This window comes from Agelaius tricolor, unplaced genomic scaffold, assembly GCF_023055355.1.
Source record: "Agelaius tricolor isolate 1412-34295 unplaced genomic scaffold, bAgeTri1.0.p SCAF_44, whole genome shotgun sequence".
NCBI classification, from domain to species: Eukaryota; Metazoa; Chordata; class Aves; order Passeriformes; family Icteridae; genus Agelaius; species Agelaius tricolor.
The window spans coordinates 2,850,862-2,878,130 of NW_027269304.1; the positions used below are offsets into that span (position 1 = coordinate 2,850,862).

General features: G+C 40.6%; 1 protein-coding gene and 1 long non-coding RNA gene across 4 annotated transcripts in view; one reads left to right on the forward strand and one right to left on the reverse strand.

The window, feature by feature from the left end:
• The window catches only part of ATG10 (autophagy related 10), a 59,965-nt gene extending 38,357 nt beyond the window's left edge, over positions 1 to 21,608 (reverse strand). Inside the window, exons 1-3 of the mRNA XM_071455081.1 lie at positions 21,505 to 21,608; positions 19,351 to 19,476; positions 15,076 to 15,195 (exon numbers count right to left, since the gene is read on the reverse strand). Of these exons, the coding sequence (XP_071311182.1) occupies positions 15,076 to 15,195; positions 19,351 to 19,464 (234 nt within the window). The 5' untranslated portion in view covers positions 19,465 to 19,476; positions 21,505 to 21,608. The remainder of the gene's footprint in view (positions 1 to 15,075; positions 15,196 to 19,350; positions 19,477 to 21,504) is intronic.
• Positions 21,609 to 22,214: 606 nt separating this feature from the next.
• On the forward strand, positions 22,215 to 26,915 carry LOC139604091 (uncharacterized). Of its 3 annotated transcripts, XR_011683887.1 has the most exons (6): positions 22,215 to 22,463; positions 22,736 to 22,871; positions 24,536 to 24,699; positions 25,199 to 25,352; positions 26,156 to 26,205; positions 26,728 to 26,915. It is a non-coding gene; the product is annotated as an uncharacterized lncRNA (long non-coding RNA). The 3 variants fall into 3 exon arrangements; XR_011683889.1 differs by lacking the exon at positions 22,736 to 22,871 and having other exon boundaries at positions 22,218 to 22,463; positions 26,728 to 26,914; XR_011683888.1 differs by lacking the exon at positions 26,156 to 26,205 and having other exon boundaries at positions 22,218 to 22,463; positions 26,728 to 26,913.
• The last annotated feature ends 354 nt before the right edge of the window (positions 26,916 to 27,269 follow it).

Sequence of the window (27,269 nt, forward strand, 5' to 3'; positions counted from 1 at the left end):
TAGGAGCACTGAGTTGTCTTTGTCCAGTCACTCAGTTATTTTGCCAGATCATGGACAATGGTTCAATACATCCACTACCTTCTATTTCCATATTCAACCTTTACTTAAATCTTCTTTAAGGATTTATTTGAAAACTCTGAATAGCACTGATGCCAGACTAATAAATATATAGCTTTTTGCCTTTTGAAACTGAAAAAAAAAACAAAAACCCAACAGATTCCTGACACCTGACAGAAATTCTAGGGTAGAAGTTATCTCCTACTTTCTTCTGCATGATCTCCTTTCAAAAATTGTCTCCCCCTTGATTGAAGCATCTACTATCTACAGTAGTTACTCATCAGACCCATCCTCACCAGACATCCTGCCTCATCTGAAATAATCTTTACTGGAAAGAGGAATTTATTCCCATTTACCTGGTGAACAAAGTAAAATATAATTTTGTCTGCAATCTTTTCCCTGGGCTTATTTCTCTGTCTTTACTACTGCTATATGCAGAGTTAAATAACCTTCTGGTATTTGATTTGTCTCAGCATCTTTTCAGACCTATTTTCCACGTGTAAAGCAGGTTCTCTTTCTGAAAATTCTTGAATCTAAAAAGCCAAAATTATATTTTTGTGCCATTCCTAAGTGTTGGGGACTTTTTCCCTAATGATCTTGGTACAATGGCTGCTTCTCAGACTATCCTGCATATTTGATTGAGGAAAGGTGAAGCATGCTTCAGTCAAAACCATTAAACCTCTTCCAGAATTTAAAATTTGCCCTTTGGAAATTAAGAAACATAAACACTCAAGTTGTCCATCTATTTGTTTCAAACAGAATAAATTAATGATATGTCCTTTTGAGCCTGTTTCCTCAGGCTAGCTGTTCTGTAATTCTTACTACATGCTAAAACCAAGTCTGAAGGAGTTTCAGGTTTTGCTCATTAAGAAACACAACTCTGAGAGAAATCCATCAGCTGTTACATACAAAAACCCTTACAATTTTTAGAAATAATAACCAGAGTAGTAATTGAATTTAATAATGCCATAGTTATCAACAAGCCATTTGCAATAGATTAGTGGGAAAAAATAACTCTACAAGTCTGACTTCAAATCCAATTACTGAGATACTCAAAACTTGTTTCAAGTGTTTTTTTAATCTATAAAGTTGTAGATCCTCTCAAACTGACTTATAGTCCCACAACAAGTATCTATCTCTAAGCTATTTTTTGAGAGAAGTGTTGAAGAAGTTTTCAGTATTTTTCTTATTATTTAAGAACAAATATTTCATTTCAGGACTAACTGAAAACAGCTGTATCTACTCTATAGAGAAGAGAAATTTTTAATATCATTTTTTTAATACTGGTAGGGGAAAATTTAAGTAAAAGACAATTCAAAAAACAGCCAGGGAAAAAGGAAAAAAAAGCAGAAAAAACTCATGCTTCTGCTCTCCTGCTGCTGAAAATTAAACTACTTGCAATCTCATTTCTGGCATTATGAAGCCACTAAAAAAAAAGTCTGTAAAATACTAGAATGGGCTCATCCCCTTCCTTACCAAGGTATTACATCAGCTCACTTCCCTCCTACTCTTCACACTTCTTTCTATTCATCCATTCATTCCCTCCCTCTATGACTACAAATTATTAATAAGTTCAGCTCAAAGTGTCAAGTGTTCAGTTGTTAATAATTATTATTTTAAAAACTTTGAAGCACTTGATTCCTTGATTTTATTTCCTTAAGCACTTTGTTGTATTACTCATGCGTGGCCATTAAATGTTGTTCAATCACTAAAGAAAACTGGTAATGCTTTTTAATTACACATTATTTACATCTTTGAGGAGGGCTGTCCTTTATGAAGGGCCTCACACATGTAAGGGAACAGCTCACCACAGCAAGATTCCCAGACATGACTGAAAAAAGAGATGATGGAACACCTGCTGCAGCTGTTTACACGTGGTAACAAGGTCTGTGATCCAGAGCTGCCTTGGAAAAACAACAGGGAAAAGTGAATTCTCAGGAACAGTTTAAAATACCAATGGACAAAATCTGAAAGTACCAGCTAATTGAAATAGTGTGAGAATACCTTCCAGAAAACTAAGTGCACCTGAACAGGGATTACAACTTAAGGTAATGAAGTACATTAACTGAGAAACATCAGCAAGCACCTCACTCAAGTTATTTTTCTACTTCTTCCTTTTTTACCAAGATTTCTGTCACAGTATTATCTCAGCAGTTTTCAGAAAGACATTTTTTAAAAAGGACATTAAAGTCTAGTTATTTTTAGAGGTATTTCTAGAGATGGGTTCCAAGTAAAATTCTATAATGAGACCCTACTGTGGCAGCACTTTCCATGCAGAGACAAAGAAAATCAGTAGAGCTGGTAGATGAGGTAAAAAGCCTGGCACAGGAAATAAAGTCCAGTACCACAAATCTGGTTAACAGTGGAGAAAAAAAATACCTTGCCAAGGTATTCTCACTGTTCACAAGCATTCAAACCTGCCATTCACAGGGACAAATGCTGTGTCAGCTACAGTTAGGGCTGGGCTCCCCCAAAGAATGCAACGTTTCAATATCCATGTACTTTGCATATTGTGCCAGGAATACGAGGGTGCCTTTACCCACATTCCATCAAAGGCACTCTCTGTCTTCCCAAAGCACAGGCAGTTGAGGAAAGAGGGGGGGAAAAATCAATAGCAAAAAAGCAGTCTCTTTTTTTATGCAAGCATAGTTTGTTAATCAATTCATATTTATTATTTTGTATTACCTCAAATTCAGATGACAAAATATTTTGAAATTGCTTATCAAGTTGCCTGCTATGCATGGTAAGCCCAGAATTACCTGGAATTACTTTGAAATGTTTGAAATGTTTAGTGTGGGTGATTTTTCTATCCTTCAGATCTGCATCAAGTGTTAGGCCCAAGGAAGGAGAGAGCTCTTGCCCCAGCTGGGACATTTACAAAGGCCTTTGTCCTGTGGATTCTCTGGCACACAGTAAATTACCTCAGGCACAGAACTTTCATGGCCTGTCCTCCACTCAGCCACTTGCCTCCATAAAACTTGCAGGAGCTTAATTATCTTTAAAAACCTTTACTTTGCTCAAATGGGGTTAGCATCACTCCACAGAAAGAAGAATTTCTGAGAAGGGGCAAGGGCAGAGAGTGAAGCACACATCACAGAAAAATGGATCAAAACAGGTTTTCTAACACAATCCAAAGGAAAGTGTTATACCTTGCTAACCATGGTGTAGCAGACCTTTTGCAGTCTCATCTTTCCAATGTTTAACATTTTTCTCAGAATTCAAATTTGTGCAGTTATGGTTTACACAAAAACTACATCTGATCTTAAACAGCAACTGTGTCTCTATCTTTCTAAAATATAGGACAAAACCTGGGGAACATGGAATTTAGGCATCTAACAATGGGCAGCAATTAGAAATATTTTAAAAATTACAAACTTATGAGATAGTCTGCCATTTATATTTGTATTTAAATGGACAGTAGTAATAATAGCAATGGTAATATTTTTTTTCTGAGTGCTAAACATTTCTCCCTTACACCAGACCATGGGATCAAAATTTTGATTCAATATTCTCTTCAATTTTTAACTACACTTCAGCATCTTAAACACTGGACTAATTAAATGTACATTTACATGTATTAGAACACATGCTGTGACTCTGCTGAAAGACAGGAATCCTGCAAAGGAGACGTTTAAATATATTCCATGCAACCTCCTAGGTCTCAGGAATTCATACAGGAAGTTTTTCTGGCTCTTGTGCTCTTCCTTGTAAACCTGTGCAGCTTAACTTTGCCTTAGCTTCTAAATCTTGGACAACACCTTCAAAATCAGAGATTCTCATTCGGATTGGCTTTGCTCTCTTTAAGTGCCTATGTGGCTTGATTTTCCCAATAATTTGTGCTCAGAAGCTTCTGCTGAAGAGAGGCAAAGGACCCGGTTCTGCCAAGGTCCAGGTCTGAAAAATTTAATTTTTCTGACACGCCTGCCTTCCAAAAAGATCAGTATTACCTACCAACATCCCAAAGTATGGATTTCACTGAGTATGTAGGAGGGAAAACAAAGGTTTCACAAGCACTAACTGAAGTACTAACAAAGATGATTAATTCAGTTTGCTTAAGCTAGATGCTTAAATCATTAAATGATATTCATCATTAAATCCTATTCAGGGCTAAAGTTCCAAGTTAGTTGATGAAGAAATAACTGGTTTTGAAGGTCACCATGACCATCTACCCACATCTGCACTGCTGCTACCTGAACAGCAGATAAGATCTTAATTTAGAGGTACTCAAAAGCACAAAACGACCTCAAGAGCACACTGTGGTGACAAACAGAATCTTAATCCCCAGAGCATTTCCAGGAGAATTGAGTCAAATCCAGGTACAAACACTGGCTCCCACATACCTGCCTATGAGAGCTGAGCTTTCATCCTGAAAGCCCTGAGGCCCTCAAGAGCAGACCTGGTGGCTGCTGTTTCACACACTGCACCTGCAGCACGTGGAAATGCAGCAGTGCCAGATCCCACACACAACACAGGCAGCACCAAACCCTTCCCAAAAATAAAAAAAAAAGCTGAAAAAGACAAAGGCACATCGTACAGCACCTGAAAACTTACATATACTGAAATTCAGGTTCCCAAGGTCATCTCAACACACCCCAATACTGCTCACAATTTCTGAAATCGCCATCAATATTTACATAAATGTGTATCATTACATAACATTCAACTGAAATGGGCAGAATGCTGGGAATTCCTGTAATACTTCCAGGAAAACTATTAATAATTAATCTACCTGCTCAACACTGCAGGACTGAAGAGACTAATTTAAATTCTGGGATAGGATAAGGTATGACACGTGATGGATAACCCTTCTTGCTACAAACATACCACCAAAGACTCCTGCTGTGTGAACATAGTGGCTTTAGATGCTCAGGGATCACCAGGACTTGGACATTTCTGAGTGGTTTGTGCTCAGAAATTATACATGAATTCCTTTATCTCATGGTCTGGCAATAGGAAATGGGTCTTCACTTGCTTTAGTTCCTTAAACCATTCCTCCCTCTCAGAGTGACACCTTGCACTCCGTTGCTATCTCACCTTCCTGAAAATTAACCAGTCCAGATGCAACAAAGAAAATAACCCCCAGGATCCCAGGAAAAGAAGGAAAACCGAGGCTGTAATGTTAGCTAACACAAGCCAGGAAATTTAAAGCGGAAATTGAAATTTCAGCCTGAGATAGACGTTTTGGCACAGATATTGCATGATTTTCCTTTGAGTATTGTCAGTCAAGATCCTCGCTCCTGGGACTACACCTTCACAGCACATTCCAAATATACACAACATGCGGAGAGGCTTTGAGAGTTGATGGTATTTGCATTTGGACTGACATCTCCTTGTAATATGTTTGACACTGAGCACTTCTGCAACAAAGAACCGAGCCGCTTTCAACCCAAGTCCTTTCCAAAGAATAACGGGCAACTACACAAGAATGAATAAGTGAACAGTTTGCTACAGCAGTGAATGCCTCCGAAAACAGCAAGTTTGCAGGCACCAGATGGAAGAGAACATTATTGCAATTCCTGCATCCCATCGTGTAACAGCCAACAGAGCCGTTAACGCTTTCGGGTGGTTTCTGAGCTTTTTAATGTGCTTTCCTTTGAAGGTGGGGGGTTTTTCTGTGCCCTGTCAGTCTGCAAGCTAGGTTCAGCTGTCTGGGAAAGAAATTTTATTGGCAAGCTATCAAATAGGGAAAAACACAAAATACAGATGGAAACACTAATGATCATATTACAAAAATCACTAGATGGACACAAAGCTTATGTTATAAAGTATGACCTACAGCACAAGCCTTTTGTCTCTCAGCTTTCTCTCTCCCATACTAGACACGTCTGCCTTTCCACAACTTCATTGATCACTAATCCCAGAAAAATGTCTATCTCATGATCTCAGCGAGTCCTTACACTTTATTGTTTTCCTCTTCAAACAGCAAACTTAAATCTTATTTAGCGTACGACATTACATCTTCCTCAGAACTCAGAGAAAAATGGTGGTAAGAGATGTTTGAGTCAACGCAAATAACTCATTTTCATTGCTACCACCACAGCTCGTCATGAGAAAGCCACCCATTAAGCAAAATACTCCCAGTTACATCCATTCAGGCCAAGAAGAGCATTTTCCATCCCCAAGCATTAATGTCCCCTGTGCTCAGGATGTGCTCTCAGTGTCTTGCACTCAGGAGAAGCGAGTGTTTCATTTAAAAGAAGTCAGCGAGCATGTCCAAGTGCTGCCTGAACTAGTCCCTGGCAAACCAGGGCAGAAAGATTACACAACACTAGCAAACCTAATTCAAGTGAAAAAAAAACCAAACTGCTCTGTATTAAAGATCTATTGTCTTGCTCGTTCAGGAAAACACCTGTATCATGGAAGTTGACAGAACCAAATTAATTTCTGCCATATACCAGAATATAAATTTTGAAATTGGGGCATTCATAATCACGTTAGTACCAAATTTTAGCACTCTGCATTGGCAGCATTATGTTGAGTACCAGTGCAGTACGAAAAAAGTCTTATGTTATATACACACTTTATATATAGACATGTTTTTAAAGTATATATATTAAGTCTTGACTCCTACAAGGTAAAAAAGAAGTGTCTTCTCTCTGTGTGTTGGTCTATATGGGGAAAAATAAGATATTTTTATGATTTATGAAAAATAATTTGTAACTCTAGAACACATTTTCCTGCACAAGTTCATAAGTTTCAGTGAACTTCAATGCTCCTTAGTTATATCTAGAAAGGACCCGACCTCAAAATCACACGCTGATTACACAATGTAAGTGTATAATGTTCTCGAGAAACACCACATTCTGACCTCAAGAAAAAAGCTGAATTGCTTTATTTACAATATTAACACAAAACCCACAGTGGCTGCTTCTTAATTAATAAGGCTAACAAAAAGATTTATGGTAAAGAAATCTTATCATGCGGGGGGCGGGGAAAAGAAAGTATGAGACTGCATCTTCTTCAAGAGGAGAAAATTGCAACCATTCTTTGTAACAAAGGGGAGAAAAGCATTTCTTCATGTATCTTGAGAGTTGAGAGACAATGAGAGTGAGATGGTGTTGGGAAGGAAACAAAACTCACAGTTGGACCTCACAGCTAAAAGGACAATAACCATGAATTTTCCACAAAGCAGCAACATATGGAAGTTTGGCCATTTAGCCTGGCTCTCAGGAAGCCACTCTGAGGCCCTAAATCTGCAATATTCACTCTGAGCCAACACGACCTGTGTGCTGCAGGCAAGCAATCCAAACACACTGAAAGATAACCATATGACACCACTAAAAACACAGGAACTTGGCCAAAATAAAAACATTGTTCCAATACAGATGAGCATCATCATCCCCAGAAAATTAGAGCATAACATTGAACCAGTACAATTTAATTTAAGAGAAACAAAGGCAGGCATATATATGCATGACAGGAAACATGAAGTGTTTTGAGGTTCACCATTAAAAGTAAAATGCTAACAATTGACCAGATTGTGATTTTGTTTCTATTGTGGTAAAACAGTATTGACAAACACTACAGTGTCGTGTCTCTCATTTGTGAATTAATGTCATTAAGTATTTGAAAATGTGTATTTATCTACAAAATTTACCTACACCTGGCATGGTCAGGTTGTTACAAACACAACAGAGATTTCCTTTCAGGAATGCAAGAATGTTAACATTAATCTTTCTGTGATATTTAATATCACATCCCAATGCATGTGCCTGGAGAAAAAAATCCTTCTGCAACGTGTGTATTTCAGTGACCAAACAACTCTGAGCAACTATGACCAATATGAATCATGTTCCACTGCATCCTAAAGTGTCTTGACATCAAAATTACATAAAAGTTGGGGAATTTAGGTCCTCCCCAAAGCCTTCATTCCCGTTATTCCCAGGCACACAGCACTGCTTAGGAATTGTCACAGTGGTACTTTGTTACAACATGCATTGCATTAGTTCAATATATTAAATAAAGGGAAGCCAAACTGTGGCCAAATGTGCCAACATAAGCACTGTTGGTATGGCCATTAGGTCAGTATCTCCTCCATCCATGGCATTTTGAACACTTTTGCTGAGAAAAAAAGAGGGAGAGAGAGGAAGTGAACAATACAAGAAAGGAAAAAAAAAATTTTTTTCAAAACTGTCTCTCCTATTAAGACCACAGCAGTAATATTTTTTAAATTGGAAACAGAAAAACAGATTTTAATTTCTCACAAGCCTTTCCACTGATAAAACTGCAGAAGCTGGGATGTCTTGATGTTTTGCCCAGCTATCAAGGCATGCCAAGCATCAAAACATTTGATGGAAGAGTCACCAAGACTTGTAAAAAATCGTATTAACCCAGCAAGTTGAGAGGGGAAACACACAGTCCATGTAGGTGAGTGACTGTGTGGCCTACATATCTCTGATACTGCTGCTGTATATGAAATTACACATAGTTCTAAGGTAAATTAACAGCATTTACTGTGTGAAGACAACCACAGTTCAAGTCTGCTCTGGCACAAATTTTAAAAACTATTTTTTACAACCTCGTAATAATGAATTACTGTACAAAGAAACCCCAGCAAAATGCACATTTATGACATTAAATCAAACTAGAGTTATTTAATTAAATTTTAACTTGAAGAGTCTTAAAAAGTGTAAATACTTTACTCTGATTTTGATCTAAAAGCACTGTAAATGTTTTTCAAAACACCTTTCCAGACATCATGGGAAAATGCACTAAATGGAAACAAAACAACAATACCCGTTCTTGATATCCAAAACACGGGATCACCAGGACAAAAGGGAGAGCTGATAAATAGTTCTGTCTCTGGCATTGCTACTCTCTCAAAGCTCAGATTCTGGGAAAATCACCTTCCCTCCCCACAGGCTCCGAGCGTGCTCCACAGGAAATGAAGGTTTATTTACTGCAGAAGAAAGACATTGTGCTGGAATGACATCATGCCTTCAACCAGGCTGACTCCAACTCAACTGTCACATTCAGTTACCAAACCTTAATTAGAGCATCTTTTCCTGTGTCTGATGTAGCATTTTTTTTCTAATATTAAGTGACAGCTCTGAATACCAAGATGGCAGATAAAAAGCTGAAATCACTCCATGCTAACATCTAAACAGAAAATGAATCACTTTTGGGGGTCATACAAAGTCCTCCTTCAGCTCTCCAAAAAGCATCATAATTAGCTTATATACTTGCTTTTGATACATTTCCTGAGATTCGTGGAAAGTTATTAGTGGGTAAAACAGAACAGCAATCAGAGAATGTGCAAGATAGAGAATTCAGATCAGGGTCCCACCACCCTCAACGACAGTCAAGCCAACAGCATGTCATCAAAGCTGTTGGAAACTAAATGTAACTACTGCTAACAAGACTTGCCAGGATTCCAACGTGACATGCAGAAAATGATGCACAAAGGTCTGTGTGTGGGAGACAAAAACCTCCCGTGCCTCCAGACCTTTACAGGAGCAGAGGGATTTAAACTTCCTCCTGGAAGACTCAGGCATCCCAGCACAGAAGGAGCCCCAGAGCAGGACTGGGACTCAGGTGGCTTCTGTCTGAGGAATTCTGCTTTTTCTGAGGGCTCTCCAGCTCCAGGAAGGGGGGCAATGCCTCCACCAAAGTTCCTTCCAGCCCTGTTATTTCTAAACAATGCCTTTACTTTGCCAAGCCTTTCCATGCAGACAACAGTTAATAAAATCCACACTGGAATATTTTCCTGTGGTTTAATAAAGGCTAATTCCACTTTCAGATTAATAGATTTTTAAGCAAAATCACGAGGATCTTCACTGTGTTTTTGCAATACACTTTAGAACTCTTCTGCATAAGTGGTTTCTTGATTTATTTCTTACAGGTCTCCATTTGGGCTTCATTTCTGTGACATTTGAAAACAGTGCTGGTACACGAGCAACTTCACTGCTCTTGAGCCCGACACATTTACTACAAACTGATGGTTTGGGTATGCGATACTTGATTTTCTTCCTCTTTACTAAGGTACTTCCATTATTTCCTGCAGTGAATGCTGGATTCTATTAAATGTATTTACATTATTCTCCTTAAGCACTGTTTGCTGGGTTTTCACTTAACCATCCAACAAATACTGTGGTTATGCAAATGTTTACACTGTGTTCATCTTATTTATTTTTGCACAGAAAAAAACAAAAAGGGGCTGTTCCTAATTGTAAAAATACTGGATTTGTTTAGAGAAAAAAATTATCAATAATTGCTAAAAATTGTAGTTTTCTATTTTCTACAATCTTAAAAGCCCAGCTGAACAGCAAATTATGGAATCAGGACCTTTAAGAAAGATGTCAGACTCATTGCCACATCCCCCATCAGGCAGAACCTGACCAACACTCAAGAACAGCTGCCAGCAAAGGTGGAGCCCACAATGCAGCAAATGCACAACTTCATCAGTTTTTGCTGGGGCTCAGTGCTCGTTTTCCAAAGGCAGTATCAGGTATGAGCAGACCTTCAGCATTCCCAACCTGCCCACTCCTTTATAAAGTGGCAGTGGCTCCAGCTCCAGGAATGGTTCCATGCTGACTCACTTCTTCTGCAATACCCAGAGGAGCTGAGACAAACCACACACTGAGAATTATTACTCCAAGTTATTGCTTCCCTTGGGCTATTTGAATAACAAACAAAGAGAACGCATAAAGTGAATCCAGATTTTCCCATTTTACTTGTTTAGAGTATAAGCTCTTTGAGGCAGGAGAACTACCTTCACTTTGAATCTTGTACAGTATTTTTCACCTTATCAACAATTCATGCAATAATGTATGTAACTGTTCTGTCCTTGCTAGAAAAGAAGACACAGTCCCATGTTCACTGATAAAGACCCTGACAGATGTCCAGGGAGGACAGATTTGATTTGGATCAAGAAAGAATACATGCTGAAGATTGTTGTTGAATTAGCCAGAACGCTTTATGGTGGTTACACAAGATTTATGCTGTCTGTGGAAAAGTACAGATGACACTCAGCTGGCAGAAAGTCAGAACAGCTCAGAAAGGCAACAACTGATTCAATAAAAATTTAACCAGAACAAAATGGCAACTTAAAATTTTTCAAATGGCGCCCATGTGTTCCTATCTGTCCCTTGCTTTGCATCTCAGGCTATTTTTATTCTTTTGGAAGAGACTCTAAAAGGTTTATGACTCTTCAGCTCATATCCAGGGGACTGAATCTCATCTCATTGGTCAGAAGAGCATCCTCCACCAACTTGGCCTGAAGTTTATTATCAGTCACAATGCCATTAGTAGTTTCTGTTTACCATTCAGAATGTTGAAATAAACATCTCGATTAAACTAAAACCACAAAAAACAGAGGATGGCACACCAGAAGAGCCGTGTGAACCCTTTTCCAGGAGGAAGGAAAAATGGAAAAATAGGGTCTGCCTAAGACAGGATCCCCAGGCAGCTCATTAAGATAAACAGCTTGACAACTGAGACACTGCCAAGTATAAAAAGACAAACTTCCTTAAACTGTCTTTAAGTTGCTACTTCACAAAACACAACCCTCAACTAAGGATGAGCTCCACCATCAGGGTGAAATCTCAGCTCCAGTGAAGTCACCAGCACAAATTCCCAGTGCTGTGAGGAGCCCAGAGCCACCTTTTGTTGCAGGGGGCTCACATGACAACATGCAGGCATCTACAGCCATGCAGCTTAACCTGGATCACCCCTGAGGAAAACCACACACTTCTAGACTCATCCTCTCTTAGAGGAGACACCTAAAATAGGTCAACTGATTTATACCCAAAAATGCTTCTTTACCTCCTCAGGCTGAAACAAAGATTTAAGTGACAAGCTCTATATTGCAGATATCTAAAATAAGCAGAAAGAAACCCACATAGAATTTTATTCTTGGTTTTCAGATGGAAACACAACTTGTATAAAAGGAACCAGCACATAATACAGACTGCTCTGTGGAAAAGACCAGAATACAAAGTTATTCATCACTCCCTCACCAGGAAGGCTCCTGATATTTAGACACCAATCAATGAGATGGAAGGCTGGAAACATTAACCATCCATGCTAATCAATGAGGTGAAACAAACTCCAAGTAAAATGGCCAGGTTTCCACTAGATCCCATAAGATTAGCACATTTTTGAAGCTGTGATAACTGATAATTGATTTTCTATTTGAATAAAGTAACTTCAGGCTATTTGTGTATTTTCTTCATCATATCATTAGGTTTCAGTGTCTCTTCACAGAGTAAACTCACACTAAAAATGAGTAGAGCAATGATAATTCTGCCCCTCAGCAGTTTTAACATCCTAACTGTACCCCACTACAACAGGATATATTTATTATTTATTCTACATCACCTCCTCCCTGATGCGTCTCGGGTTCAATCCCTTACACAGGAGTTAAATCCTCACTATGAATAACTTTCCCATAACTTCACTTCAAAAATCTATCTTCTGATTTTCCTCCAAATTTTTCACCTTTTCTGCCAAAACTGATGTTCTATTTCTAACCTTTGAAGTGGATTGCCAGGATGAGGGGAGGGAAATCTCCTGGCCTCTTCTGCCTTGCCATATCCCACAGCACAATCTTTTTTTATTTGTGTCAACACTGATTGTTCCTAACAATGAATCTTGATTACTCAGATCTTAATTTCCTTATTTTTCCTTTCTTACTGTTCCTGGTTTATTATTATTTGCATATGCATCGTATCTACCACACCTTGGAGGAGATCAGATTAGTCAGATGGAAATATTCCAGTAAGATACAAATAATAGAGATATAATACAGAAAAATCAAGATCATAACAGTAACTCAGGAACTGAAAATTGTGAAACATGCAACTATCAGTCAATGGCTGTTTTTTTTTAACAAAGTAAATCAAAGTAAATTTTATTTCCTATTTAGAGCTTTTTTAAGCTCCAAATATATAATTTTTTTTTTTATTTTCAAAAAAAAAAAAAAAGAAAATATTGAATTCATATAGCCAGAAGAAATCTTTTCATTTTCCACCAAGATCACAACTTTTGCTTTTCATCAGAATGCATTTCAATAACTTACTCAAACAGATTGCAGTAATTCCATTACACCATGTGATTTATGGGTACAACATATATTAAAACTAAAAAAAAACCCCTAAAACCTAACACCTATTTAAATAACAGATTGTTATTAAGAGTGGAATTGGTCTCTAGCACTCAATATCTATGAAAAAGAACATGCATCTTACACAGGAACTACTGTGCCTAAGAAAATGTAACCTCTCTACAGTCACCATTTTCATATTTCTTAGTGTTAAACACACAGCTTTACTGTACATATCCAAAGCAAATTTCATTTTCCTATTTGATAGATTAAATAACTTTAACAGTCTGGCTACCCTTCAGCTCAATGTAGAATGTAAATTTTACATCGTATCTATTAGGCATTGAATATTGTGGAGAAGAAAGTAAATTATTTTCCTTATGGTCTAATAACCTCCATAATTTTCTGAGACCTTTCTCTTGTTTCACTCTTCATCTTTACTGCTCCTACATGACAGGTACAAAGGTTCCTTCTCCAAGAGGGTCCTTCCAACCTGCACATTACTGTGGCTCAAAACAAAGAAATCTTTCCAAATATCTCAAGGACTGCTCGCTTCAGTATCTTGATAAATCACAAAACCTGGCCTGGAATCTTATTTCAGTGCATTATTTATTATAATATTTCAGTGTATTTAACATTTCAGTGTGTTAGAGACTCTGAAGTCTCTTTTGTTTTATGATATTTTCTGTAACTGACACCAGAAAAGGACTCAATCGCTTCTTACAGGTGTTCTTTTAAAATGCACTCTATAACGAAGACTTGATTCATTATTTAAGGCAAAAAAGGTCACAATAATCAAAAGCAATTTCCAATATAAACAGTAATCTCTTGTTACAAGTCAGGACTGAAGTAAACAAACACTGTTGTTAATGACAATTAAATGACAACCCCTGAAGCACTGATGCCCACCTTCTTTCTACAAAATACGAGAATACAATTTAAAGAAAAACTTGAAAAATGCCTCAGCTATTCGTTAAACAACTTGGATACCTATCCCTCTTTAAAGGCAGCTGAAACCTGTGAGTGAGCTCAAAAATCAGTAGAAATGACTGTGTCACAGCCTAATAGCACAATTGTTTTAAGTGCCATTTCCTTTAGAAACCAGGCCAAAAGAATACTCATTTCAGACCAGAAATGTCTTAAATGTACCAGAGTCTCAGTGGGGAAAAAAATTGCAATCAGAGTGCTGATGAAAAAAGGAAAGGAATTGCAGAGAAAGGTAACTGCAAAGTTTACCACATCCACCTATTCAACAGCTTATAGCATACACAGTACATTGCTTTCAGTCTATTATAATCCAAGATTTATTTTCTTTTTTATGGTAGCAACACAACAAGGGAGGGCATCCCTGTCATGTATATCCTGATTGGTCAATAATCTGGAGCTCTAATGAAGACTCAAGCAAGCAATTATTCAGATCAGTCCAACCAGAGTTTTCATTTTCTGGAAGAAAGACACTTATTCTCCTTCAGGAACACCTCATTGCCCCCCACCAGTTTCAAAAAATTGCTCAGTCTTTAAGTCAGTTCCACAGTAGAAAAGTAGCCATTGAGTAGAAAAGTCTTATTCAATAAATATCACTTCAAGTGAGTATTAACCTCAAAGTTTCCTTTATTCTTTTAACTAACATTTACCTCTAAGTTAAATAAATCTTGATGATTAACCTTTTTCCAAACACACACACACAAAAAAAAAAAATTCTTTAATGTTATTGAACAAAAATGCCAAGAAATAGTATTCTATGAGGAGAACACCTACACAAAGGATGCTGGAATCTTTTTCATTTCTTCCCAATTTTCATCATCAATACAGCTCAATGAGGTGTATTAATTAGTTTTCCTATAACTGTATGACAACTAATTCAAAGCCACTGGTAACTTCAGATCTGAAGTCTTGCTGGAAGGACTTACTAGCATAGTGGTTTTTATTTTTATTACTTATTTTATAAACACATAAGTTCAAAAACGTGTACTTACTTCTACATGTGCAAATAACATTTGTTCAGCGCTATCATTGTTTTCCTCCTTGAGGTCTGGTGGGATGTGTCTGTTTCTTACTTGGAAATGTGTCTTACTAAGGTAACCATCACCAAGGTCCTGCGTTCAGAAAAAGAGAAAGAAAAAAGACATTTTCTGTAACCAAAACGGTAAATGCCTTCACTGTTCTAGAAAATAAACAGAGCATGGTATTTAGGCACAGGCTCCAAGTCTTTTTATAGGCACTGATGACTGCAGTGCTCCTCAGCACCTTCTCACGGATGGTTTACACCAGCTCTTGGTGTTGAAGGAAGTCAAAGACCTCCACAGCAAAAATAAAGTTTAATACAGCTATTAATGGAATAAGACAACTGCACCCTGGGGATCAGGATAAGTGCCGAGGAACAGGAAGGCAGTGCACCAAGGTGATGAAGAGATGAGGAGCTATTAGCAATTTTGACCTATTTCAATGCATTCATGCCAGGATTAACGTCCCAACTCTTGCGAGGTTGGTTTGGTTTTGCTCTGTATCCCCCTCTAACTTTACAAAGTTCTGAAAACAAAACAAAACCATAACCGCTTCAGAATTTATGTATGCAGAGTCACAACTTGTTTCCTTCTCTTGATCACCTCTGAGGTGAAATGTAAGAGAAAACAGACGAAGCTGTGCCTTCTCCCAGTTCCCATTTTATCATTTTGCTTCCCAGGCCACAGTTGTTAAGTGCCCTTGAACAATCCCAGAGTGGCAGAAGAAAGGTTTAGGAGTTTTCCTGCTTTACTGGCCTGTCTACCTGCACATTTTATTTTTCCTAATTAGGAGCAAGAGGAGAGAAAATGTTTAATAACAGGTACACTCTGAAAGGAAGAAAGCAAGTACAGAACACAAAGAACAGTAGTTGCTCATTGAGGATTTACTTCTCAAAGGAAACAAATAAATTGGGAGTTTATTAGCTGTTTCATTACATTTTATTTTAGACAAACAGCATATGCACAACATCTGATGAAAAAGGATTCTATTCAAAACAGTCTCACTACAAAATTCATTAACATAGCACTAAATTTTTAGACAAGACTGCAAATTTAACTATGATTTAACTCTTTGGTTAATTTGTCATTGCTGACACAGTTTATGCCATTTATTTTTACCTTCAAACCATCACAGGTTTTATACTGACACACTAGTTCTCTCTTTCCAAAGACACTGTAGATAAATGTACCTCCAAAATCTACTATGAGCTACTTGTTTACTTTGTTCTGATCAAGTTTCACACATTAAAGAAAGGATAATGCACTCTACGTGTACTTTTTCCATTGGTTTTTAAGCATGAATAACAGTACAGCCAATTACATTGCTGACTTCTTCTACATTATGCCTGATTTTCTCAACAGATCTTGTTAAGAGCATGAACCCCCCCCAAATCTTCCTGCAAGTCCTGGCTGCAGAGCCAAGTGCAGCCTATGCAGGGAGGAACCCAGTGCCCAGAGAATGGTGAAAGAAAAACTAAGCCTAAACTGGTGATAGAAAATCCACTCCTTTCGCTCTCAACTCCCTCTCAAGCATCTCCTCGTGGAGCTTCCCACCAGTGCCAGCAGGAGGAAAGATCCCTGCACAGGTATTTGTGCAACTAAGAGCAGCAGAAGAAGGGCTGCAGCCACCCACAGAGGAGAAATGCCCCACGGCACAGCGAGCTGTGCCAGAGCAGGGCTGCACTGAGCCTCCTCCTCCTCCTCCCTGAACCTGGTTCTTCCCCCGCCAGGAGAGTGCAGCCAAACTTCACAGCCCTTGCACTCTGTGAGTGCCATGAGAAAACATGGATGGATGGATGGATGGATGGATGGATGGATGGATGGATGGATGGATGGATGGATGGATGGATGGATGGATGATGGATGGATGGATGGATGGATGGAGACCTGGAGCCAGCAGTCTCTGTAGCAGCATCCCTCCTGCTGCACTCCGTGGTGTTTTGTACTCTTCTACACCCCTATAAATCACAGCTGTAGCCAGAACCCTGATCCCACTAATGTGCTAAGGGAGTCCCTTCCTAGTGCAGCCGTACCAAAAGCCAAAGGGAACTAATGCAGCTTTTGGTGTGATTACCTGGATTAACCTCAATAAATGTGAAACAAACACAAAGCAGAGAGCAAGCAGGGCCTTGTTTTCCTCAGCTAAATCTCGACCTCCACAGCAAGATTTAACCATTCATCCTTAACAGCAGCACCCAAGTTCAGCTCCACCAGCTCCTGCAGGAGAGGTGCTCTTGGCTTTTTTACAGCTTTCTTCCGGTGGAAAAAAAACCCCAAACCAAGAAAACACATTATAAAAATAACATCATTTGGAACATTTCAGTTACAGCTATAAATACAGGGTTCTGCCTGGGCCATGTGAGCTTGTGCACCAAGAGCCAGCTCCACGAGAACAATGAGTATTTCATCATCTAAATTTAATCTCCACAGAAATACACGGGAACACAGTTCTACCAGCCTGGTTCACTTGTGTGGTCTCTCTGCTATCAATGGGTCTATTCACGTGAGTCAGGAATGAGGAATGGGATCCAAGTGCATTACATCAGCAAAATTAAGAGTGCCCCAAACTACCCACAACACATATACTGGTTTAAAAAGGAAAAAAGGCAAGAAGACAATGAGACATCTTGTTGAGGAAAAGCTTTCTTCTCAGACTCCACACTGTAAATGGATGGTCTCCATGGCCAGGTTTTTATCAAACACTGAAATCACAGAGTCGCCAACTTGGCCCATTAAAAAAAGAAAACAACCCTCTTAGAATTTTTTTATATGAGAACAAAAAAATCTATCTCATTCTGCTATTTCCAGCAAAGCTTCTTATTTCACAGAAAGTTCAGACTTTGACCCATGTATTAAATTCCCAGTAGAGGCTCAGAGCATCTTTCTTTGTTGAATAAATCCTCACAAATATAGCCTTGAACTGAAATCTAAAGTTTCAAATGGTTTTCTGTAAGAAAGGGTGCATTGTAACACTTGGCTAATATTTGCACTCTTATAAAAACTCCTCAATAGAACAAATCTAAGTCCAAGGTACTCCCTCTTCTCCCTCTTACTGAAACTCTGATTGTCTGTGATGGAAGGGTTACAAATATTAATGTACAGCTACACATGTAAAAACGATGGCACACATTGGAAAAAGCATGACTTTTCTCCAAAAAAATTCAAGAAAACATGAGTGGGAAAACACTGAAGCCATTAAACTCTAAAGAAAAAAAAAAAAGCTAGAGTAGCAGATTTTCTACAATAGAAAGAATACACAAAAAAGAGAACATGAAAACCTACATGCTGGAGAAAGCCAGCATGGATCAATACATCTTCACATACTGTAACAATAAATTTTTATATACTGTATCAATATATATTTATATACTATAATACATATACTGGATAATTTGTGTACCTATACACATATTAGTTTGACAGTATCCTGAGCAAAATAACAAAAGTCATGTAGAACCCAGTAAATGAAAAAATATGTATAGAAAAGCATTCTTCTTAAAGAAAACAGAATTTGTCAGGGTAATTTCAGAAGACATGTTCGGTTGATAAACATACAAGTCGGAACAATACATGCTCAGAATTTCCTAAGATATCTGTGGATTCCACAAGTGGAAATTTAAAATAATTAAAACAATCCCACACTGATCTTACACATGCTATAGGATGAAAATTTATTAATTCACAGATCTCAAAGTGTAACTTAAAAAATGGGTAAATCATCATAAAAGAAGTGATTCTAATGGGGTCCTTTGGGACTAGTCTTAGCCCTGTGCTATTTAAAATTTTGATTAATGACCTAGAAACAATATGTAGTTATTATTGCAGAGGTTTGAAAGTTATGGAGAAGCAGCAAATAATAAGAATTGATCATGAACACTGGCAGATACTTCTGGTTGCTGTATGCAACTGACAGGTATTGCAATGGAAGTACTAAGCCAAGGATCTAGAGCAAAGGCTATGTGCTATTTCAGCCTAAAGGGTTAAAGTGAACCTTGGATACAAAACCTCACCAGAGTAGGAGGGATTGAATTTCACAGAGACACCACATTCATTGTCCGGTTCTGCCCAGAGCTGAACAAGGGTTTTGATAGATTGGCCATGATTCAGAGATCTACAGCCCTGTCCAAAACCTGCACGGGCCTAAGCCCTCACCTCAACACACCCATGCAGTTGAAAGGATGTTTCACCTCGTGGTGGCTCAAAAAGCCCACCAAGTGCCTCTAGAAGCCAACGCTGTGATTGCTTTACCTTGCTGGCTCTCCACTCCCAGCCATCTCCTATCTGTTGTGAATGCTTAACAAACTCTTCACAGAACTGCTTGAATCTTTTCTCCTCCAAAAGGAAGTCTTCTTCACCTGCCATGCCACAGGATAGCTGCAGAGCAAACCGAAGGTTAGTGCTGGCAGATGAGAAAAACACCGAGAAATTTCACTAAATCATAGCAGCTGAATAGCAAAATAACAAAGTATAAGGGGAAAAAAAAAAAACTATTGCTTTAAATAACACAAAGACTTTTCTTCAATTCCATCAGGGAATCCTGAATCTGCAGAACAGCTGAGGCTGGAAGAGACCTTTGGTCCATTCCCCCTGCTCTCAGCAGTGTCAGCTCCAGCAGGTTGCTCGGGTTTGTTTCCATCTGGGTTTTGGCTATCTCCAAGGATGAGGAAGCCACAGCCTCTCTAGGGAACCTGTTTCAATGCTCAATTACCACAGCAGGGAATATTTTTTTCTTCTGTTTAAACTGGAAGCATTTACCTGTCAGTTTGTGCTTGTTGCCTCAACTGAAGGAAGCCTGGCTCCATCTTCTTTATTCCTTCCCACCATGTATTTATGGGCATTCAGAAGATCCCACTGACCCCTTCTCTTCTCCAGGCTCATTCCTCCCAGCTCTCTAAACCTTGCCCCACCAAACACCCTTAATCACCTCTGGGGCTCTTTGCTGGACTGGCTCCAGTATTTTGGTGTCTTCCCTGTACTGGGCAGCCCAGAGCTGCACTTTTAACATGTATTTTGCAGTGCAGCTCTCTGTGGCCCAAAAATAGGGTTTCAAAACCTTCCCTGTCCCTCAAAGGGTTTTCTCACAGGGTTTTGAAGATGAAATTTTTCTCAGATAATTTTGTCATTTTTGCTTGCCCCCCTCCCACCCTTGCCCATTTCAATGAGGTTGTGTCATAAACAGAGCTGGTTTAATGTGTTTGTGGACATCAGGCAGCACCACAAACAAACCACTGAATCACAGAATGGTTTGAATGGAAGGAACCATAAAACTCATCTTGTTCCATGGGGAGGGACACCTCCCACTGTCCCAGGCTGCTCCCAGCCTCAGTGTCCAGCCTGGCCTTGGGCACTGCCAGGGATGCAGGGGCAGCCCCAGCTGCTCTGGGCACCCTGTGCCAGGGCCTGCCCACCCTCACAGGGAAGGATTTCTTCCCATTATTTACTCCAAACCTACTTTTTCCAATTTTAAAGCCATTCTCCTTGTCCTGTCAGTGGCTATCACAACAATTACCTGTAACTATTACAACCAGATCACACCTCTCCTTAACAAGAAATACAAGTGACACAGCATGTCACGCAATGCTCATTATTTTTCAGTATCTGTCCCTGAGTCACATCATCATCCTGCCTGCCCACGACAAAAGTTATTTATTAGCACTTGAAACACATTACTCTCAATGGCACTTAACGCAAGGCTCTGTGCCTCCTGGATGCCAGGAAAGGGGAAGAGCAGGAAACATACAGTGCAGGTGTTTCTGCAATTCCCCAAGTGCCCCAGCCCTGAGGAAGGGACGCAAACCGCCCTCATTGAAAAAGGGAGAGTGCACAGCTCCCTCACAGGATTGAAACTGTGTGCTTCTGGAAAACGGCAGCTGTGAAGAATCACCGAATCCCACACCCCTGGGGCTGGCAGGTTCCTCTGGAGCTCCCCAGCCCAGCCCTGCCCAGGCAGGGTGCCCTGGGCAGGGGCACAGGAAGGTGCAGCTGGGGCTGGGATGTCTCCAGCCAGGGACACTCCAGGCCCTCCCTGGGCAGCTGTTCCAGGGCTCTGCTGTCCCTCCATGGACACAAGTTCTCCCTCCTGCTGCCCTGCACCTCGCTGCCCTTTATTTGATGGCCACTGCTGCTCATCCTGGCACTGGCAGCACCGAGCAGAGCCCGGCCCGTGCTCTGGCAGCCCCTGGAGATGTTGGGATGCATTGACGGGATGCCCTGGCAGCGTTCCCTTCTCCAGACTCCGTGAAGGAATCCCGTGCGCTCGGACACGGGCCTGGCCGGCTGCTGGAGGCCAGGCAAGCCCCGCACAGATTTTCCGTTTTCCTCCTTTCCACGGTCTTCCCGGCCCCGGCGGACAGGGTCGGGGAGAGCGGGAGGGACCAGCCCCGCTCGCCGCCCCTCACGTACCGTGCGCTCCTCCTCCTTTTTCCTTTTCCTCCTCTTTTTCCTCCTTCTCCTCCTCCTCCTCCTCCTCCTCCCGCCGCTCCCGGAGCGCGCCGGCCCCGCCTCCGCTGCGCATGCGCGGCTCCGCCGCTCCGGGCAGGGGACGGGGGCCGAGTGCGCGTGCGCGCGGCTCGGTGGGGGTGGGAATGGGGGAGTGAGGGGATGAGGGGGGAATGGGGGGGCTGAGGGAATGGGGGAGCGAGGAGGATGGGAGGGATGAGGGAATGAAGGACTGAGGGGAATAAAGGAGTGAGGGAATGGGATGAGGGAGTGGGGGAATGAAGGACTGAGGGAATGAAGGACTGAGGGAATGAGAGGGATGAAGGAATGAGGTGTGAGGGAACGAGAAGGATGAGAGGGATGGGGAAATGAAGGTGTGAGGGCGATTGAGGACTGAGGGAATGGGGGAATGAGAAGGATGAGGGAATGAAGGGATGAGAAGGATGAGGGAATGGGAGGATGAAGGAATGAGAGGGATGAGGCAATGAAGGAGTGAGGGGGATAAAGGAGTCAGGGAATGGGATGAGGGGATGAGAGGGATGAGGGAATGAAGGAGTGAGGGGGATGAGGGAATGGCGGGATGCCGGGAACAAAAGGGATGAGGGCGATAAGGGATGCGAGGAGATAAAGGGAATGAGAGGAACGAAGGAAAAGAGGGGGGTGAGGGAATGAGGGGCTCTGGGGGGTGAAGGCTGAGGGGCTGCAGAGTTGAGGGGGACAAGTGGGGTGTGCTCCGGGGCTGAGGGGGACAGCGGAGATGGGGGACAGCGGGGCTGGAAGGGATGAGGGATTGGAGGGGCAGTGGGAATGAGGGATGAAGGGCTGGGAGCCGTGAGGGAGGGACAGGGCGGAGGTGCCTGCGGGGTGTGGAGGCCATGAGGGAGCCTGGGGGCTGCAGGCACCCACCCCAGCCCGCTGAGCAGGTGAGCGGGTGCCCAGCCAGCCCGGGAGGAGCCAGCCCTCCATGCAGCCAGCTCTTGGTTTTTACACCAAGAGCTCGGCTATAGCAGGCCTGGTCACCTTCCTGTCCCCGGTGGATAAATATGTAATGGTACTCCTCGGGGAGGAGGTGGTGTGGAGTTAACATGGCAGGGGGGTGACCTGAGCACTTCCTAGGCCATTACCAGGAGGTGCCAGCATGTTTTCCAGCGTTCCTTCCATTACCCAGCTGTGCTGTTTCTGTGATTGCCTGTAGGTCTGAGGATTTGGGAGGAGCATTGAAGCCGTTCTGCTATGCAAATGGTGGTGGAATTATTTCTGAATTAAAGAGTCTATTAAACCATACGTTCTCCAGTGGTAAAGTCTTGCCTGGCACATCTAGGCAGTCCAAGGTAGTGTGTGCAGAATGCACTTCAAGAGGATAGACATAAAATTCTCGTTTTACCTATTTAAAATATTAAATAGAGGACAGATATAAAATATTTGTTTTACCTGCTGTTTTAAATAGTTCTAGGACTGCTGTGTGTATAGTAAACCACAGCTACCCCACCAGTCTGGAGACCACACTACTCAGGGAAAGCTTCTGTATGCAGTTGTTGGGTTGTGATGTGACATTTTCCCAACTGTGCACTTCCAAATTTCCTTGTAATTTGCTGGGTGTGGAGAGCTCAGGAGGGCCAAAGCTTTTTCCTTTTCCTTTTCCTTTTCCTTTTCCTTTTCCTTTTCCTTTTCCTTTTTCTTCCTTTTCTTTTCACATATTCCTGAAGTAAAGCGTCTTAAAATTCCTGTTAGCAGCCAAGTTCTTCAAATAAATACCAGAGTTCATGTACAAAGATGATTTTCACCACTTGTGATCAGTGAAATGTTCCATCTAGGTTTACAGTTTTCAACGTTAGGTGTATATATAAATGAAGTTTTACCACATTAACTTATTCTGGAGAATTATTAATTGTATGATGTGTATTAATTGTATTATTTGAACAGGTTATGGTGCCTTCATAGATTGGTATTTTCACTGCATACATCATTTTTTAAATCAGCTGCATGGTTTGGGTGATGCCATTATAGGCTGTGATGCTATAGCTCTTATTTAATCATCAGAATTAATTATTTATATAATTCTTTACTGTTTCTTGTAAATGTTTTTTTTTTTTAATTTGTTGAGTAAAACACCGCGTTGTCACCCACCCCTGAGTTTTGGGGGAGGATTTTTCACTGTGGAGTGTTCTCTCTAGGCCATTTTTGCTAACAGTAAATGCATGTGGTAACGAAAAAATGTCACGTAATGTGCATTTCCTTGGAAGCTACAGCTCCCGATTTCTAATTTTAGCTTTGTTACTGTCTCTCTGGATTATCTTAGGGAAGAATCGTTGGGTATGAGACATGGCTTGTGTAAAAAGTGGCTGAGAGGGCCCTGATTTTGCACCAAAGTTGGCAAAGGAGTTGCCATGGCTGACAAAATAAGGCTGAGCAGAGTGAAATTCTGTTCTTGCAGCACCTGGTATCAGCTTGGTCATCTCCAGTCCCGTTGCCAGGGCACTGCAGTAGATTGCAGTGTGTGCCTCTTTATCAAGGGAAATTCATCTGCTGAGGCTCTGAAATTACTGGACAAGAAGTCCCATAGTGGGGGGTTCTCTCCCCTCTCTTCCTCCTTTTGCCTGAAAAATGCTTCGGGTTTCCATCTCATCTCTGCCAGGCAGGAGCATTAAATAGCCCTGTTCCTTGTGTCACTGCTTTAAATGCACTAAAAGGTCATTAGACCATTTAATTTTCTTCTAAATATATTATTATGCATTTAGAATATATATATATTTTTCATATATCATCATTGATGAAGATGATGAATGAGCAAAATCATTGATGCCAATACCAAATTTTTATCAAGTATCAAAATGAAAAAATTTCCAGAGTAAATTACAGTTCTTGTAGGGACTTAGTTGATTGGGAATTTTAGAACTGAACAAAATAAAGATTGCGGAGAATAATCCTTTATCAGCCAGACTGAATGACCTCTGAAAGGTCTTTTTCATCTCTTCATCCTTCTCCTTTGTCCCAGGAAATGCGGCTCCAGCCCAAACTCCTTGATCAGTCGAGCAGTTCATGCAGCACTCCACTCTCCAAAGGAGAAAAGGTGACATTACAGCTCCCAGACTGGCACAATTAACACCATGAACATTTCATTCCATGAATCTTCCTCAGTGTGCTCCATCTCCTGACAAAGTAATTCCTCACAGTAATTCTAATGCTACTTCTTACACTTTGTTCTTTGATTACTCCTAATTTCTTACGCTGAGTGATGTTGCTAGGACAAAAAGAGATAATAATTTGTTATTGCCAGTGCCTGGCAGTGTTTGCAAAGTTTTGTAACAAAAGAATATTGCCAGGTGGGAAAAATCAGAAATAATGGTGTAGCCAAAGCAAAATGCTTCTGAGAATGTCTTGGACAGCACGCTCAAACCATATCACCTGTGCTGTAACACCAAGATTCTTCATTTTCTGTACTAATATGTAATAAGAATTAAAAATAAGATATTCTGCATTTTTCTGCTGTGTTTGTTTAGGAGACTTAGTAGTCAAAATCCTGTCCCCTGATAGAACTTGGTAAGTGGACAGTTACTTTTTCAGAATTGTTAACAAACTCTGTTTTTCAGTAATCACTGTAATACTGCTCTTCTTTTATGAGGTACACAAATAGTCTTATTTTTCCTTTTGCTGGCAGAAAAGGAGGAATGAAGTGACCTGGTGAAGACTGTGGTAACTGCTGGGCTGCTGAATGGAGATGAATTTTGTCAACTTGTATTCTGTGCCTGCAACTGTTTGAGCTCTTGGGCCCCGTGACTGCGCTGAAAGTTCAAAAGGAAATAATCTGAGAGGTACACAAACAGCATTCATTTTTCATGAAGGTTTTTATTCCACTCCAGTGGCAATTGTTTCCAATCAGAACTGAAGGAAGTACAGTCACAATGCAGCAGTTGTTGCCACCTTCTGTTTTCAGCAATTTTTCCTACCTTTTCCATTTGACATAACAGTTGAATAAGTCTTTCAGAGTTCAGATTTTTTTTTTTCATTTGTTTTGTATTCATTTCAAGTCACTGTTATTCATGTTTCTTTCTTGTTTTATTTTTGTCTCCTATTAGCCCAATATATATCAAACTCAACTTGACACAGGCTATCTAGGAAATACTGACACCATTCATACAAAAGGTAGCAACAGTTGAAAGTCTCAAAAGTGGTGCTCATGAGTAGGGAACTCGAGTTTGGGGGATGTTGCAAGAAGAGAAGAGAAGGACTGCTTGATGCAGAAAGGTTTTTTTCTAATTAGCTCACAAGTTCTTGGTCAAAACAGCATTAAAATATCCGTGGGCAGTGGAGCAAAGGTCATTATTATAAGAAATTAGTAAGAGGATACACTTGGAACTGTAGTAAATATATATAATGCTAATAAATAAACAAGTTAGTCTTTCTCTCTCTTGTTTTACTAAATCAGCAAACTACAACGCCCCATTATTTCTGATTTCCCATGACTTGTTTTTGACTGACTTGACCATGACACAGTGTTAAGTTCACTAAAAAGTCAAAAACAAGTTCAAAGTGCAGTGTGTGAAATATTTTTGTAGGTAGATTAGAACTAGGATTACTTTTATGCAAATAACATAAACAAATTCTTTTACCTAAGGAGACCAATCCAGTTGAAGAGTTGAAGATTGAGAGGGAAATTCTACACAGGTGAAAGGGTTTTAAATATATATATATATATATATATATATATATATATATTTTTTTTTTTTTTTTTTTTTTTTTTTTGGTAAAATAAAGTAGTTCAACAACAGAAACTATGCAGAAGCCAAGCAAGAACTAACACGAGTTAGTTTAAAAGTATTTCTGTATATTTTTGTTACGGAATTTATGTATAGTACATGCAGCACAGGTTGTGTCCCAGCAGGCTGGATTTAACAGTTGTCCTTGATGTCACAGCACAGCATGCACACAACACCCTGCACGCCAGGGATGTATGGGATCTGTACGTTTGACCCCAGGATTTCTGAGGATCACCACAGGCACCGTTCCAAGTGTTAGATTTGGTTTCATTTCCCTTTCTTCCCTGTTTTTCTCCTTGCCTGTGACAGCAAAGCGACAAGCCCTGGAGCTTAAGCTCAGAGTCCAACTGAGGCCCTTCCCAGTAAGGTTGTTACCCACAGAGTGTTATCACTCCCTGTTATTTTAGTAACAGCTAATTTCTCTTATTAGAGACCATGAAATCCTCCTCTGACTGCTCAGATCCCAGGAGGAAATGCCAGTTCCATCCCTAGCAGTGGAGCAGCACAACTGCAGCGTGCTTTTGGCACGCTGGAGACACGCCAGAGCTGTGGAAATGCCTCCTGATGGCAGCTGGGTGAAAACTGTGGGGGCAGTATCTGTGGGTTTGGGGGGTCTGGCGAGGGGCACAAGGGGCCTGGGGGGAGCTTTGGGGGTGCCTGAGGGGGCTAAAAGGAATTATCATGGGTTTAAGGGAGTCCTGGGATGTTAAGAGAGCTGTTAGGAGGATTATCATGGGTTGGGGGAGGTCTGGGGGGGCTGTGGTGTTCTTGGGGTAGCTACAGGGGGATTTCATGGGTTTATGGGGGTCTGAGGGGCACAAGGGGGTTGGGGGTGCTCTGGGATGTTATGGATTTGGGGCACTGTAGGGGGATATAGAGGGATTTGGGGGTGTTCGGAGAGGTCTGGGAAGGCTGAAGGGGATAAAGGGGTTTATTATGGATTTGTGGTGGTCTAGGAGGGTCTAGGGGAGC